Here is a 16580-nt window from a genome sequence, read left to right as displayed (position 1 = left end):
AATTTCAGAGGGAAAGAATGGGCGGGGGGGAAGCGACAATAAGGCTGAGCTAGCTGGGCACCTACGAGGGTAACGCCGCCCCTGGACACTTGCGAGTCCTCATTTGCATATGCTACTAAGTTGTTTTTTGCCGGTTTTATAAGTCCAGGATTGCTCATAAAGGTAACGTTTTTATTAACTGTAAGGCTGCTAGAAAGCTATGGGAAGGGTTAAAAAGGTGAAACTTTGATGACAGACTCCCTTTAAGCACATAAAAGGCCTGGAGTTGATTTGAGGTGTGGTGCTTGCATTTTGAATATTTTGCTGAGAAGTAAACATACGGTCAAAGGAGCTCTCCATGCAGGTGAAACAAGCCATCCTTCATCTGGGAAAACAGAAAAAACCCATCCGGGAAATTGCTACACTATTAGGAGTGGCAAAGTCCACAGTTTGGTACATCCTGAGAAAGCAAGAAAGCACTGGTGACCTCAACAATGCAAAAAGACCTGGACGCCCACGGAAGACAACAGTGGGGGATGATCGCAGAATAATTACCATGGTGAAGAGAAACCAAGTGAACAACACTCTCCAGGATATAGGCGTATCAATATCCAAATCTACCATAAAGAGAAGACTGCATGAAAGTACGTAAATACAGAGGGTTTACTGCACGGTGCAAGCCACTCATAGGCCTCAAGAATAAGAAGGCTAGATTGGACTAAAAAACATCTTAAAAAAACAGCACACTTTTGGAAGAACATTCTTTGGACAGATGAAACCAAGATCAACCTCTACCAGAATGATGGAAAGAAAAAAGTATGGCAAAGGCATGGTACAGCTCATGATCCAAAGCATAACACATCATCTGTAAAACACGGGGGAGGCAGTGTGATAGCTTGGGCATGCATGGCTGCCAGTGGCACTGGGCCCCTAGTGTTTATTGATGATGTGACACAGGACAGAAGCAGCTGGATGAATTCTGGGGTTTTCAGAGACATACTGTGTGTTCAAATCCAGCCAAACTGATTGGTCGGCGTTTTATAATACAGATGGACAATGACCCAAAACATAGAGCCAAAGCAACCCAGGAGTTTATTAAAGCAAAGAAGTGGAATATTCTTGAATGGCCAAGTCAGTCTCCTGAAGGTACCACTTGGAACCGAATCTGAGTTCGGGAAATGTTTTTTTTACAGTACAAATTTATAAAGTTATTATCCGAAGTCCCGCGAGACTTCGCGAAGCAATAACTTCAGCTCATCGGAGCCAATACATTCTAATACTGTACAGTGCTCCTGCTCCGTACAGCATTGGAACAAAGTTTTATCCGAATCGACTTCGATGTCTCATCCGAAGTCGATTCGCTCATCCCTAATAATAAATAATAATAATAATAAATGAAAACTGTAATGTATCTGATACTTTATTGGATCACAATGAACATTTACACGTAATGGGGAAGATTTATCAAATATGGTATAAAGGAATCTGACCGATCAGATTCCACCTTTTAATTTTTCAGAGCTCCTTTGGAAAATGAAAGGTGGAATCTGATTGGCTGCTAAAGTGTTCCTTTACACCAGTTTTGATAAATCCGCCCCACCCCAGCGATTATTTCTACAATTTCACGCGACTATGATTAAAGTGCAAGTCCGGATTTTCAGAAGTTATCCACCACAGGACAAGGTATTTCCATCTAAAAGGGCTATTCCTGTTATAACAAGTTATCGCCTATCCACGGGATAGAGGATAACTATCAGATCGGAGGGATCTTACAGCTGGGACCCCCACCAATCTTCTGAGATCCTGGTCAGAAACACACATTCATTTCTATGAAAGCGCCGGAGTGCAGAGGGTATAGCGGGAATAACTTGTTATAACCGGAATACCTCCTTTAAGCCATTTATGCCATATACTGTGCATACGGCTCCTATCCAAGATAGGAACACCCCTCTGAATTCTAGGGCTACTGAAAGCTACATTCACAATGTGACCTTGGTGTCGCACCACTAGTACCTTGCACAGAATTCCTGGAGATCACTCAGGTAATAATCGCCCCCATTTATAAGAAATGGCAGAAAGTTATTAAAACTGGCTTAGCTGCCCATAGCAACCAATCGGATTCTGCCTTTCATTATTCAGAGCTCCTTTGGAAATTGAAAGGTGGAATCTAATTAGTTGCTATGGGCAGCTAAGCCAGTTTTGATAACTCTCCCCCAATACATGCAGCCAAGATGCACTACAACTCCCAGCACACCTACCAAGAGCCCAGTAGGGGAGCTGGCTGCAGTCAATAGACCAGCAGTAGGACTTATTGGATAAGGGGGCATAGAGGGGGGTCCTCGGGGGTCCACTTGTGTCGGGTGGAGAGCAGGACATGGATGTCCGTGGCTGCAGGGAGCTCACTCGCCTCGGATGCTTGCTGCTCCTCACATGCAGTGGCCAGCTCACAGGGCAGCTCTCCTCCCTGGCACAGGGTACAATAGTCCGTGTCATGCATGCACTCCACGGCGAACATGGTGGCCCCTTCTATGCAGGCTGGTGTGCTCCTTCCTCCATGGAGAGCGCTCAGCTCTGGACGATGGGATTATTCACAGCAGGGGAGGTGTTAGCCTCGGGTCCTGCCGGTCTGTCTCCCAACCCCCACACACCAATAGCCATGTCTGCAGGGACCGAGCTGACCACCTTGGTAATTACTTTTTTTTTTTGTATAGCATAAAACTTTATTGAATAGACACAAAAACCCTACTTATCGGTCACTAATACTGTTACAGTATATGTATGGGTGGACACGCCGGTGTCATGTCTCCTCACATTTTATAAAAGTGTGTAATAAAACGTGGGAAGCGCAAGCCTTTAACAACCAATCACGCTGCTTCTTTTATCTTGTAACCCTTATGTGGAAAATGAGAGGCGGAATATGGTTGGTTGATCTGGGCATTCCCTGTCATACCTCAGGTGTTCTTTGGAATTCATGAATTCATCAAGTTCTTAACTTTTTATTACAAAAACGTGCTTAACCCTTTAATGACGTGGGTCACTTTAACTTTGTTGCAAAAACAGGGGGAGATTTATCAAAACTGATGTAAAGGAAAACGGGCTTAGTTGCCCATAGCAACCAATCAGATTCCAGCTTTTATTTTTTTAGAGCTCCTTTGGAAACTGAAATGTGGAATCTGATTGGTTGCTACGGGCAACTAAGCCCGTTTTGATAAATTCCCCCCATTATTTTTGTTATGATCTCCAGATGTATGGTACTGGAACGATTTTAAAATATCTGTCTCTTTATATTATTATATTTATATGTTATCTATCCGTCTAGTATGGCTGACAATCAAAACAACACAGGTGTAATGTAGTCCTAAAAGAGTTAAAAGCGGAATTAAATGTTAATAAGAACATGTATTTTTTGAATTTGTCATTGTTGGATTTTTATTCTCATGTTTTACACCAAGACTATGAACAATATTAAGGGTACTTTCACACTTGCGTTTTTCTTTTCCGGCGTTGAGTTCCGTCCTAGGGGCTCAAATCCGGAAAAGAACTGATCAGTTTTATCCCCATGCATTCTGAATGGAGAGTCCGTCCTTCAGGATGCATCAGGATGGCTCCGCCTCAGTCTTTTCGACGTTTCCGTCGAAATGAAAAACCATAGCATGCATAATTTTCTTCTCCGTCTCAAAAGCCGTATCATTAGCCGTAACGCCGGATCCGTCCTTAAGTCCCATTGATTTGTATTAAGGACGGATCCGACTTTAAATCTTCCGGAGAATGACGCATCGACTGATCCGGATATCCTGTCTGCGCCTGCGTCGGATAGAGGAGGAGCAAGTTTCGCGCCATCCTGTCTGGATCCAGCCTGCGAGGGAGTCGGGTGCAAGCCATAGAAGGTGAGTATATGTTGTATTATGACTGAAATAACTCATATAAACAGCTCCTATGTACTTATTCATAGGAGCTATAAGTACATAGGAGCTGTCAGTACCCAGTGCATGTTAGGAGTAGTTGTCCTGTCTACTGCTACTCCTAGCATCCACTGTGTACTTATATTAACTGCATACCCCAATGTGTACTGTGGCATAGGGGTTGCAGGTAATATAACTACCCAGTGCATGTTAGGAGTAGTAGTCCTGTCTACTGCTACTCCTAGCATCCACTGTGTACTTATATTAACTGCATACCCCTATGTACTGTAGCATAGGGGTTGCAGGTAATATAACTACCCAGTGCATGTTAGGAGTAGTAGTCCTGTCTACTGCTACTCCTAGCATCCACTGTGTACTTATATTAACTGCATACCCCTATGTACTGTGGCATAGGGGTTGCAGGTAATATAACTACCCAGTGCATGTTAGGAGTAGTAGTCCTGTCTACTGCTACTCCTAGCATCCACTGTGTACTTATATTAACTGCATACCCCAATGTGTACTGTAGCATAGGGGTTGCAGGTAATATAACTACCAAGTGCATGTTAGGAGTAGTAGTCCTGTCTGCTGCTACTCCTAGCATCCACTGTGTACTTATATTAACTGCATACCCCTATGTACTGTAGCATAGGGATTGCAAGTAATATAACTACCCAGTGCATGTTAGGAGTAGTAGTCCTGTCTACTGCTACTCCTAGCATCCACTGTGTACTTATATTAACTGCATACCCCTATGTACTGTAGCATAGGGGTTGCAGGTAATATAACTACCCAGTGCATGTTAGGAGTAGTAGTCCTGTCTACTGCTACTCCTAGCATCCACTGTGTACTTATATTAACTGCATACCCCTATGTACTGTGGCATAGGGGTTGCAGGTAATATAACTACCCAGTGCATGTTAGGAGTAGTAGTCCTGTCTACTGCTACTCCTAGCATCCACTGTGTACTTATATTAACTGCATACCCCTATATACTGTGGCATAGGGGTTGCAGGTAATAATATAACTACCCAGTGCATGTTAGGAGTAGTAGTCCTGTCTACTGCTACTCCTAGCATCCACTGTGTACTTATATTAACTGCATACCCCTATGTACTGTGGCATAGGGGTTGCAGGTAATATAACTACCCAGTGCATGTTAGGAGTAGTAGTCCTGTCTACTGCTACTCCTAGCATCCACTGTGTACTTATATTAACTGCATACCCCAATGTGTACTGTAGCATAGGGGTTGCAGGTAATATAATAGGAGTAGTATTTTTACGTTCGACAATATGACAACCTGTCAATTTTTTTTTTTTGACTGATCAAAAAAAAAAAACAGCCAACTACCCAACAAGCCAGCCATCCAGCCAGACAGCTATCTAGCCAGCCAGCCAGCCAGATAGCCAGCCAGCTAGCAGCCTGCCAGCCAGCCAGCCAGCCACCCAGGCAGAAAAAAAATCTGACCAGTAAGTATTTTTTTCGTCGGTATGTCTGTTTATTAAAGTTCAAATATTCACCTTTTTTTTTTTTTTTTTTAAAGGCACATCTTCTGCGAGCGAGGCCGGGAGCTCTCCTCCACGATCACGACACCTCCAGGATGTGGTATGTAAAGTTCCTTAGCATTCCAAACTGTATATTTCTTTTATTATTAAATTAATTATTTTTTTCTTTGTTTATCAGTCAGACTCTATGGAGGAGAGTTCTCCTGCTCAAGCCAGAACCAGAGGAAGAGGGGAGGAGGAAGTTGGGGGTGGAGGAGAAACGGTTTGTTAATTTTTGGTTTATATTTTTCAAAAATTTTTATGCCTGTATTTTTTTTAAATATATATATATATATATATATATATATATATATATATATATAAAATCACAAATACCGCAGCAGCACAATCAGACCACGTGCACTGGCTGAAATTCCTCACAGAGGTAGGCTTCTCCCCCACGATACGTACTCAACAAATGACGAGGCAGCACTTTCCGCTTTTGGTGACAGGTTGATGACCCCAAAAATTTTTTTGCAGCAATGTTTCGGCCTACTCAATGAGGCCTTTGTCAAGCTTGACAAAGGCCTCATTGAGTTGGCCGATACGTTGCTGGGCAAAAAGTTTTGGGCTCGTCACCCTGGCAACAAAAGATGGAATTTTGTGCCTCGTCATTTGTTGAGAGTATATATATATATATATATATATATATATATATTTATTTATTTATTTATTTATTATTATTTTTTTTTAGCCATCTCGTCCTGTTGCCAGTGAGAGAGGTCATCAAAGATCTTCCAGAGGACGCCGTGGAGCACGTGGCGGTCGTGGTCGTGTGAGTATTGTAAATTATTTTAATTTTTCTATTTTTTTTTTTCAAATATTCCCCAAAAAATTTATTCTATTTTTTTTTCTTCTTTTAGGGATCCCAAACCTCCACCAGAAGGCATGAGGAGGACGTTGAAAGATTTTATATTGACAATGACCTCCTCATCCATATGGTGGAGGAACGTACACCGTTGTGGGACCACACCGACCGCCGCCATGCAGACCATCATCTTACACGGCTCCTCTGGAACGAGATCTGTGCGGCCATTGTCCCCAACTGGGATGACCTCCGAGAAAGGCAACAGGGCCAATGCCGTAAGTATAAATATATTTGTAGATAGCAGACATACATGTTAAAAATTTTTTTTATCAAAAGTGGTTTACAGTATAATTTTATTATAAGCGCCACTTAATTTTTAAAAAAAAATTTTTTTTTCTTATTGTGGCTGTTTAAAGTACAATTGTAAACCAACTTTGATTAAATCACTTATTTTATACATCCTAATTTGATTTATTTATTTCTAGGAGACACGATCATGGTTCGGTGGCGCTCAATCAGGGACCGCTACAAGAAGGCCTTTAATGAGGAACTTCGGCGCCCGAGTGGGTCAGGAGGAGCCTCAAGACACGTATACCGCTATTCTGCCGCCTTGGGGTTCCTACGAAGGACCCTTGAGATGCGAAGGTAAGGTATTTGGTGTCTGTAAAAAAAAAAAAATATCAAACTAGGTGTATGGCCCAGACAGACTGTCATTAGGCACTTTGTCTTCGACATCCACATTGTATTTAGTGTAGTAGAGAGTAGCAATGTGTGCTTCCGATTTTTTCATTAGAAGTTATTTTCCAAAAAAAAGGCTATACTGTACATAGACACTTCCTTGAAAAATCATTTAATTCATGGCCTCTATTTATGTACAGTATGTTTCTCTATTTTTTGGAATGTAACCTCCTATGTCGTTTCAGAAGTCTCTTTGCTAAACCTCTATCCGACTGTTTCTCCCATCCATTAAAAATTCTAAATTTTTTTTTTTCTTTGCTTCACAGAACATCAAGCAGCACTCTTGCGCCCGAAGTTCCTCAGGAGGCGGTCCCTGAAGAGCAAGCCGCCGCGGGTCCCTCTCGCCCTGCTCCTACTGCTTGTCAGGAACACCATGTTCCCCTACTTGTGCCCTCTGGCGACGTAACGATGGCAACCATGGCACCACTTTTTGAGGCCCTCATGCGTCGCCAGAGGTCAGGTAGGAGCCGCCAGGCTAACTACGAAGACCTCACAAGGCTCATGTATGAGTCCTTGGCGGGGATCACAAATAGGGTTGCATCTATGGAGGCTCATTTGCGTCGTCTTCAGGAGGGGGCGGTGTTGACGACACAAATGAGTCCGATGCATCACTATCTTGTGTCGTTGTTATCTGCGCTGGAACGCTTATCACCCGACCAGCAGTATGAGGCCAGAAGACAGATGGACAGCGTTTTGTGGCAACTGGCACACCGCCCCACAATCATTCCCCCACCCTACTCCTATCCCCCATCCTTCACCTATCCCCCATCCCACACCTATCCAACTTTACAGCCCCACCAGGCTCAGCATTCCCACCATCCCCCTCCCCCTCCCCACAACCCACCCCCATCCCAAACCCCCGAGCTCTTTTCTCAAAGCTTTTCTTCTCCTCCTTCTTACTATGCTCCTTCCTCTTTCACCACTCCCTCTACTCTTGCTCGGGAAACTCCTTCTCCTGCCCAATCCCAGTCTTCACACTCCCTCTGTGCCACTTGCATCAACACGCACTATGTTGTCCACAGTGGCAGAAGAACAACAGGAGAGAGTGGACCCAAACCAATCACTTTCCTCCACCCCCCACCATTTCCTCAATTTGTAACTTTGTGTTTTATTTATTTTATTGTTATTTATAATAAATGTTATTTTTTGGTTTAAAAAATCCAAGAACTGTTTTTTTATTTTTTTAAATTAAGATAGATATTTTAAATTTTTTGACAATTAAAATCTCCCAGCACTGGTGTAGCGACACAACAGATTGTCGCTCCACCAGCGTTGGTAGATTGAAAGCTAGGTGTCTTATAGGCCAGACATTATCTCCCAGCACTTGTTGAGCGACATAACAGATTGTCGCTCCTCCAGCGTTGGTAGATTGTAAAGCTAGGTGTCTTATAGGCCAGACATAATCTCCCAGCACTGGCGGAGCGACACAACAGATTGTCGCTCCTCCAGCGTTTGTAGATTGGTAAGAAAGCTAGGTGTCTTATAGGCCAGACATTATCTCCCAGCACTTGTTGAGCGACATAACAGATTGTCGCTCCTCCAGCGTTGGTAGATTGTAAAGCTAGGTGTCTTATAGGCCAGACATAATCTCCCAGCACTGGCGGAGCGACACAACAGATTGTCGCTCCTCCAGCGTTTGTAGATTGGTAAGAAAGCTAGGTGTCTTATAGGCCAGACATTATCTCCCAGCACTTGTTGAGCGACATAACAGATTGTCGCTCCTCCAGCGTTGGTAGATTGTAAAGCTAGGTGTCTTATAGGCCAGACAATTAAAATCTCCCAGCACTGGCGTAGCGTCAAAACAGATTGTCGCTCCTCCAGCGTGGGCAGACAGTCTCCTAACAGGACTGATTGGAGCGACACAAGTATGTGTCGCTACTCCAGCGTGAGCACATCAATATATTAAAATAAAATCACAATTACGTATAAAAAATATTTATTTAACCCAAAATGCTATTGAAATCAAATACAACACACTCTAACCATCAACCAACGGGACAACAAACATAAATTAACGGTTATTTTAAAAATAATCTCAAATAGTTTATAAAAATTGGTCCTGCCAGTCCACCCTTCCAGCTTCAGTACAAAAATAATCTGCAAACGAGTCTCTCATCCGTGCAACCGCTACAGTTGACCGATGTCGACAACTTTGAATGCTCGCGATCTCGCTGTCCTCGGGCACCTGTTCCAAATTGAGTGGTTCTTTATGAAGGAGGTAGTTATGTAACACCACAGCACACTTGACAACCTCGTCTACTGATTCAACCTTCAGGTGAATTGGTTTAGTGAAAATCCTCCATTTTGCGACCAAAATTCCAAAAGTGCATTCTACCATTCTTCGAGCCCTGGTCAAGCGGTAGTTGTATGTGCGTTTTTTTAAATCTAATCCGCGGCTGGAATATGGTTTAATTAGATTTCCACACATTTGAAATGCCTCATCACCAACCAATACAAATGGCATGGGTGGGCCATCAGTACCTGGCAGTGGTTGAGGGAGAGGAAAATCGAATTGTCCATTATATATACTACGGCCCATATTTGAATTTTTAAACACCATTGAATCGTTTGCGCGTCCATAGGCCCCTACGTCCACTGCAACAAAACGATATTGAGCATCTGCGATGGCCATCAGTATTATAGAAAAATATTTCTTATAATTGAAAAACTCGGATCCGGTTCCGTGAGGCTTGATAATACGAATATGTTTACCGTCTACAGCCCCTATGCAGTTGGGAAACTGACAAACATCCCAAAATCTTTCAGATATTTCTTTCCAATGCTGTCGAGTTGGATGTGGGATGAATTCATCATGCAGTTGTTCCCACAAAACACGGCATGTCTCCTTTACAATTATTGAAACAGTTGATATCCCAAGGCGAAATTGAAAATGGAGTGAGCTGAAACTTTCTCCACTTGCCAAAAACCTAAAATATAAAAGAAAAAAATAAGTGTATAAAAATTATTAATAAACAAGATAATATACAAGGTATATCAATTGGACCCAATTTTATTGCACCCCTACATATATTAGTTTGGTCAAGATTTTTTTTGTGGCCAATGTAATTTTAAAAAAAATTCAACAATAAATGTTTGTTCTCCATGGCGAACAATATTCATCACAGTTCATAAATCTTCAATGACGAGTATATTGATTCAAACTTTTCCAAAACAAGATGTATAATTACAAAAAAAATAGATGAGGATCAATTGGGCCCAAAACACTTTGTACAGTGATCCCAGAAAGTACAGTGATCCCAGAAAAAGTAAATTTGGATTAAAAAATGTATGGCTTCACACTACCAAACAGCAGCTTTTGAAAATTTAGACCAAATATTGGTATAATATGTAATAAAGTATAAACTTTACCTTATCGTCAACAATAGGCGTTCTGCTGGGGAAACACAGCGACGGAAAGTGGTGTCTTGCCTTCGAATGTGAGGTGACACACGTTGTAGAAGATCATCGAAACTTTCTACCGTCATCCGTAAATAGGTAAAGAATTTTTCTGGATAATCCCTCAATTCAGGAAATAGAGTTTCAAAAACTCCCCTTCTTACTCTTGCAGAGGTTATTGGATGCACCCAATAGCGACGCGTTTTACGTCGCCTGGCTTGAAGACGTCTTCTCCATCGTGAAACCAGAATTAAAGCCTGAAATCCAAAAGGAATATGGTCCGGCATCATCTTTGCACTCTGCTGAAGGAACTTCTGAGTGGTAAGTGAACTTCGCTGGTCTTTTATAGCCAGTTGTGGTATTTGCTTTAACAGATTGCATCTTTTTGTGACCTTCTCTTATCTTTTATAGACAGTTTTAATATTTGCTTTAAAAGATAGCATCCTTAATCTCTAAATTTAAACGCCGGATCCGTCTTTCCGTCTAAAAACAGAAGCAAACGGAATAGACGGATCAGGTTTTTAGACGGATCCGTCTAAAATTGACGACTGAAGGAAACTGAACGACGGATCCGGCTTTTCTAACAGTCGACGGAAGGACGGATCCGTTGCAGTAAAACTGTGCGGCGGTATGCGTTTTGTCGGATCCGGTGGCCAATTCCGGCGCCGGAACTGTTTGACGGATCAGTCTGCCGCAAGTGTGAAAGTAGCCTTAGTTATTTTTGAAATATAGTTTCATGCCAGGGTTCCATAGCAATACATGTTGTTGACATTGGGGCTGCTGTCACACACAGGTTTTTGCTGGCATTTTTCCGCACTTTTGCATATTAAGTGGTGTTTTTTTGCAGTAATAACGCCAGCTTCAGATTTGAGCTGAAGGTCTAGAGCAGGGATAAGCAACCTTCGGCACTCCAGCTGCTGTGAAACTACAACCCCCAGCATGCAAACATACTGGGCTATTCTAACTCCCACAGAAGTGAATGAAGCATTCTGGGAGTTGTAGTTTCTGAACAGTTGGAGTGCCAGAGGTTGCTGATGCCTGGTCTAGAGGAAATATGAAATGCAGGGCACACAATTGTTTTCTTACTACTGGTCCTAGACCACCAGGGTGGCAGACAATAATTTCTTCTTTGCTGCAGACCCCAGTTATTTGGTGCATATGGCAATATTCATTTGTCACTGATTTGGCTCAACTAATTTACTAGAAGGACTCAAGTCCTTAAAGGGGTTGTGCAAGAATTGGGGGGTGGGGGGGTTTCACAAATTGATAGGACCTTCTGTGGATAGGGGATAACTTCTCACAACTGGAATACCCCTTTTAAATTCACTGCTCACTTGCTTCGAAGGCTTAGAGGGAACATTGCCACAGATCCTTGCAGTTTTGCTTTTTGGGGAGAATAGGTTGGAATTTTTGACAAATTAGTTTAAAGGGGTTGTCCTAGGCATACAATTATTTAGGAAAGCCTCAGTGTGTGTTTAAAAAATGTCGTACCTAACCAAACACCTTCCTGGCCCATTCCAATGCTGACCCGTCTCTATACAACACAGGAAATAAACGCTCAGTCATTGGCTGCGACCGGTCACCATTGTGGCCAGTGACAGGCTGACTCCTCACAATCGTTGGGAGTCCAGTTAAGTGTCAGAATGGTAATGGCATGAATTGTTGAGTGACTATTTATTTATTTACACCTTTCTGAGTCTTTTCTATATAATTTTTGATCACCCGGACAACCCCTTTAATTTACAGTATTTATATTATACATGTAACTTAAAGGGGGCACCCAATGTTCATGTAACTACAGCTCTTCCCCTCTGTGCTATTACTTTACATCTTGAGTCTTTCTTTGCTTTTCTCTGTTTCTTCCCCAACTTTTTAGTGTCAAATTGAAAACCTAGAGCAGGAGGTATCTGGTCCCCTAACACTATTCAGTTCTGCAATATTGTTTCCTTTAAATTATTATGTTACAATTTCTTCTAGCAACAAAAATGTTGCATACAGTATCTATTAAAGGGGTTGATCAAGGGGACATCCTAAAACATTTAATGTGAAAATGGCCTAATGTACCATAATGGGCCTAAACCTCAATCAATTGCCTTGAAACTTTGCACAACCTAAGTTCTCAGCTTCCCAAACCTATCCTGGAAGTTTCATGGATTTTGGCTACCCACAAGGCAAATGAGTGACATTAAGCTTGTTTTTTGGGGAGTATTCCCCCAAACTTCCCATCCTACTAGATTCTCTTTATGCCAACATATTCTGAAGATTGTGGGTCATCTGATAAAACATACCAAAAGTTATTCACATTAAACTATTTTATTCCTTGACACACATTTTAATGTAATCCTGCCCAGTTTTTTGGCGGTGGAATGTGTGACCGCCGCTAGGTCAAGCATTCCAACGCATTGTCAGCTATTCCAGGGCAGATCGCTATTGCAAATCGTATGTGCCGGAGACTGATCTGCCCTGGAACAGCTGTTCGGTCCTGAAATGTCACTTCTATCCGACTTTGTTAGTAGGGTGTGAGATCGCACTCAGAGTAAAATAGAGGTGACATTTCAGGACCGATCAAGTAGGGGTATATTGGTTTTGGGCACAATTTATTTTGATGCCATAGATAAGAATGTGCATACTTATTACCCTCACTACCTCCTCTGTAATGGATTTCTCATGTATTCTTCATTCCAGATGGTGCTTTCTATCATCTATAGGGACATACCGAAAGGTTATGGATACAGGCTGAAGTTTTCCTCCAAGATCACTATTATGTTTTGGTTTATATCGTTTAACCCCTTCCTGACACATGCCGTACTATTATGTCATGAAAGCCACTGCGTTCCCGCAATTTGACGTATTAGTACGTCATGGTGATCGGGCGGGCACCGGTGCGGTGCGTGCCTGATCACTGCAGGGGACCGGCAGTCCCTGGTAGCCGGGCCCCTGCTGTATCCGCTGGTATCGCTGTAAAAGACGATGCCGGTGGATTAACCCCTTCTATGCCGCCGTCCACGTTGATCGGAACATTGAGGGGGTTTGTGTCGGGTGAGGGAGCGCATCAAGTCCCCACGCTGCTGTGGCGGGGACTCTGTGTCGGAAGGCAGCCCGATGCCATGCAGAGGCTGCCCAATTCCTTGCACGGCATCGGAACCTGCCTTCTACGGGTGCCCAGGAAATCTAGCCTCAGGCTGGGTCTCCTAGGCAACCTGTTATTTTACTACTCGCTGTAGTACACGAACAGGCAATGCATTACAATTCAGATATATTGTAATGCATTGCAGAGGGGATCTGACCCCCAAAAGCGAACATCAGAAATAAAGGAAAAAAAGTGTTTTTAATAAAATAAATAAAGTTTTTAAGTAAAAAAAAAAAAGAAAAGAAATGCCCCTTTCCCCTTATTTTATAATAAAAAACAGAAAAAAAAACCCACACATTAGGTATCGCCGCGTATGTAATGATCGGCTCTATAAATATATCACATGATCCACCCCTGTCCGATAAACACCATAAAAAAATAAAAACGGTGTAAAAAAAAAGCAATTTTTGTCACCTTACATCACAAAAAGTGCAACACCAAGCGATCAAAAAGGCTTATGTCCCACAAAATGATATCAATAAAACAGTCACCTCATCCCGCAAAAAATGAGCCCCTACCTAAGACAATCGCTCAAAAAAAAAAACTATAGCTCTCAGAACATGGAGACACTAAAACATCAGTTTTTTGTTTCAAAACTGCTATTATTGTGTTAAAGTGAAATAAATAAAAAAAAGTAGACATATTAGGTATCGCCGCGTCCGTAACAACCGGCTCTATAAAAATATCACATGAGCTAATCCCCCTAAGGTGAACACCGTAAAAAAAAAAAATAGGGCGTTCAGAAAATGGAGATACAAAAACATAATTTTGGTTTTCAAAAATGCTTTATTATGTAAAAAAACACAGAAAGTAGACATATTTGATAACATTGCATCCGTAACAACCTGCTCAATAAAAATAGCGCATTATCTAACCTGTCAGATGAAGGTGCCAAAACATCAATTTTTTTGTTACCTTGCCTCATAAAAAACATAATAGAGCAATTAAAAATCATATGTACCAATAAAACTGGCACCTTATCCCATAGTTTCCAAAATGTGGTCACTTTTTGGAGTTTCTACTGTAGGGGTGCGTCAGGGGGGCTTCAAATGGGACATGGCATATAAAAACCAGTTCAGCTAAACCTGCCTTCCAAAAACCATATGGCGCTCCTTTTCTTCTGCGCCCTGCCGTGTGGCCAAACAGCAGTTTACGACCACATGTGGGGTGTTTCTGTAAACCGCAGAATCAGGGTAATAAATATTGAGTTTTGTTTGGCTGTTAACCCTTGCTTTGCTACTGGAAAAAATGGATTAAAATGTAAAATCTGCCAAAAAAGTGAAATTCTGAAATTTCATCTCCATTTTCCATTAATTCTTGTGGAACACCAAAAGGGTTAACAAAGTTTGTAAAATCAGTTTTGAATACCTTGAGGGGTGTAGTTTCTAAAATGGGGTCATTTTTGGGTGGTTTCTATTATGTAAGCCTCACAAAGTGACTTCAGACCTGAACTGGTCCTTAAAAAGTGGGTTTTGAAAATTTGAAGCAAATTTCAAGATTTGCTTCTAAGCTTTCTAACGTCCCCAAAAAATAAAATGTAATTTTCAAAATGATCGCAACAGGAAGTAGACATATGGGAAATGTAAAGTAATAACTATTATATAAGGTATCACTATCTATTATAAAAGTAGAGAAATAGAAATGATAAAATTTGGGAATTTTTCTAAATAAAGGTGAAATATATTGACTCAAATTTATGACTATCATGAAGTACAATGTGTCACGAGAAAACAATCTCAGAATGGCTTGGATAAGTAAAACTGTTCCAAAGCTATTATCACATAAAGTGACACATGTCAGATTTGCAAAAAATGGCCTGGGCAGAAGAGCGAAAACTGGCCCGGGGTAGAAGGGGTTAATAAATAATTGTCTTCTTGCAAACTGAGTTATTGCAATATGGAGGTAACGTTGACAGAAAACAAGGGGTATGAAGTCATGTCCCCCAATGTCATATTTAAAAACATAATAAAGTGTGCTATGTTTTTACTAAAAGCACAGATTTTTTTAAAGGATTTATTTGAATAGATAAGAGTCTTATTATGTGAATTTTGGGAAAAATTTGTTAACATCTAAATTGTTTTATGTACGTTCAGCCACATTAAGCTCCCCAATAAACAAGCTTAATGTCACTCATTTGCCTTGTGGGTAGCCAAAATCCATGAAACTTCCAGGATAGGTTTGGGAAGCTGAGAACTTAGGTTGTGCAAAGTTTCAAGGCAATTGATTGAAGTTTAGGCACATCATGGTACATCAAGCTACATTAAGCCATTTTCCCATTTCACACGAGCGTTCGGAGCGGATCCGTCTGATGTTTCATCAGATGGATCCGCTCCGATAATGCAGACGTTTGCATCCGTTCAGAACGGATCCGTCTGCATTATTACTTAGAAAATTTTCTAAGTCAGAAAGTAGCCTGAGCGGATCCGTTCAGACTTTACATTGAAAGTCAATGGGGAACGGATCCGCTTGAAGATTGAGCCATATGGTGTCATCTTCAAGCGGATCCGTCCCCATTGACTTCCATTATAAGTCTGGACGGATCCGCTCGCCTCCGCACGGCCAGGCGGACACCCGAACGCTGCAAGCAGCGTTCAGGTGTCCGCTCACTGAGCGGAGCGGAGGCTGAGCGCTGGCAGGCGGATGCATTCTCAGTGGATCCGCCTCCACTGAGAATGCATTAGGGCCAGACGGATGCGTTCGGGGCTGCTCGTGAGCCCCTTCAAACGGAGCGCACGAGCGGACACCCGAACGCTCGTGTGAAAGTAGCCTTAGAATGTCCCTGATCAAGCTGTACATATGGATAACCTATCCTTAGGACAGGTCATCAATATCCAATGAGTGGAGGTCCAACACTCGGCATCTCCACCGATCACCTGTTCTTAGCAGCCCCCACACCAGTGCCAAAATAACACAGAACCAGAATACACCGGCTAAATGAAGCTAAAAAATAAATAAACAGGGTAAGCATAAGGTGACATAACAAAATGTTTCGCCAATTGGGTGTGCTATTGCATGAACAACTCTAGTTATAGCTTCAAAATCCGTCTCCTGCAGCTACGATAGACCTCCAAAGGTAAGCGTC

The 16580-nt window shown here is 42.0% G+C and overlaps 1 protein-coding gene across 3 annotated transcripts in view; it reads right to left on the bottom strand.

Moving 5' to 3' along the window:
- Positions 1 to 16580, bottom strand: part of NCOA7 (nuclear receptor coactivator 7) — a 234944-nt gene that overhangs the window by 98272 nt on the left and 120092 nt on the right. The window contains exon 1 of one of the 3 annotated variants that reach the window (XM_040429100.1): positions 2238 to 2558. The exons of the other annotated variants lie outside the window; for them this stretch is intronic. Coding sequence (XP_040285034.1) covers positions 2238 to 2472 — 235 coding nt within the window. The 5' untranslated portion in view covers positions 2473 to 2558. Of the gene's footprint in view, positions 1 to 2237; positions 2559 to 16580 lie in introns of those variants that run through there. 3 annotated transcript variants of the gene reach the window in all.

This window comes from Bufo bufo, chromosome 4 (genome assembly GCF_905171765.1).
Source record: "Bufo bufo chromosome 4, aBufBuf1.1, whole genome shotgun sequence".
In the NCBI taxonomy this organism is placed as follows: Eukaryota; Metazoa; Chordata; class Amphibia; order Anura; family Bufonidae; genus Bufo; species Bufo bufo.
This window is presented reverse-complemented; position numbering and strand designations above follow the sequence as displayed.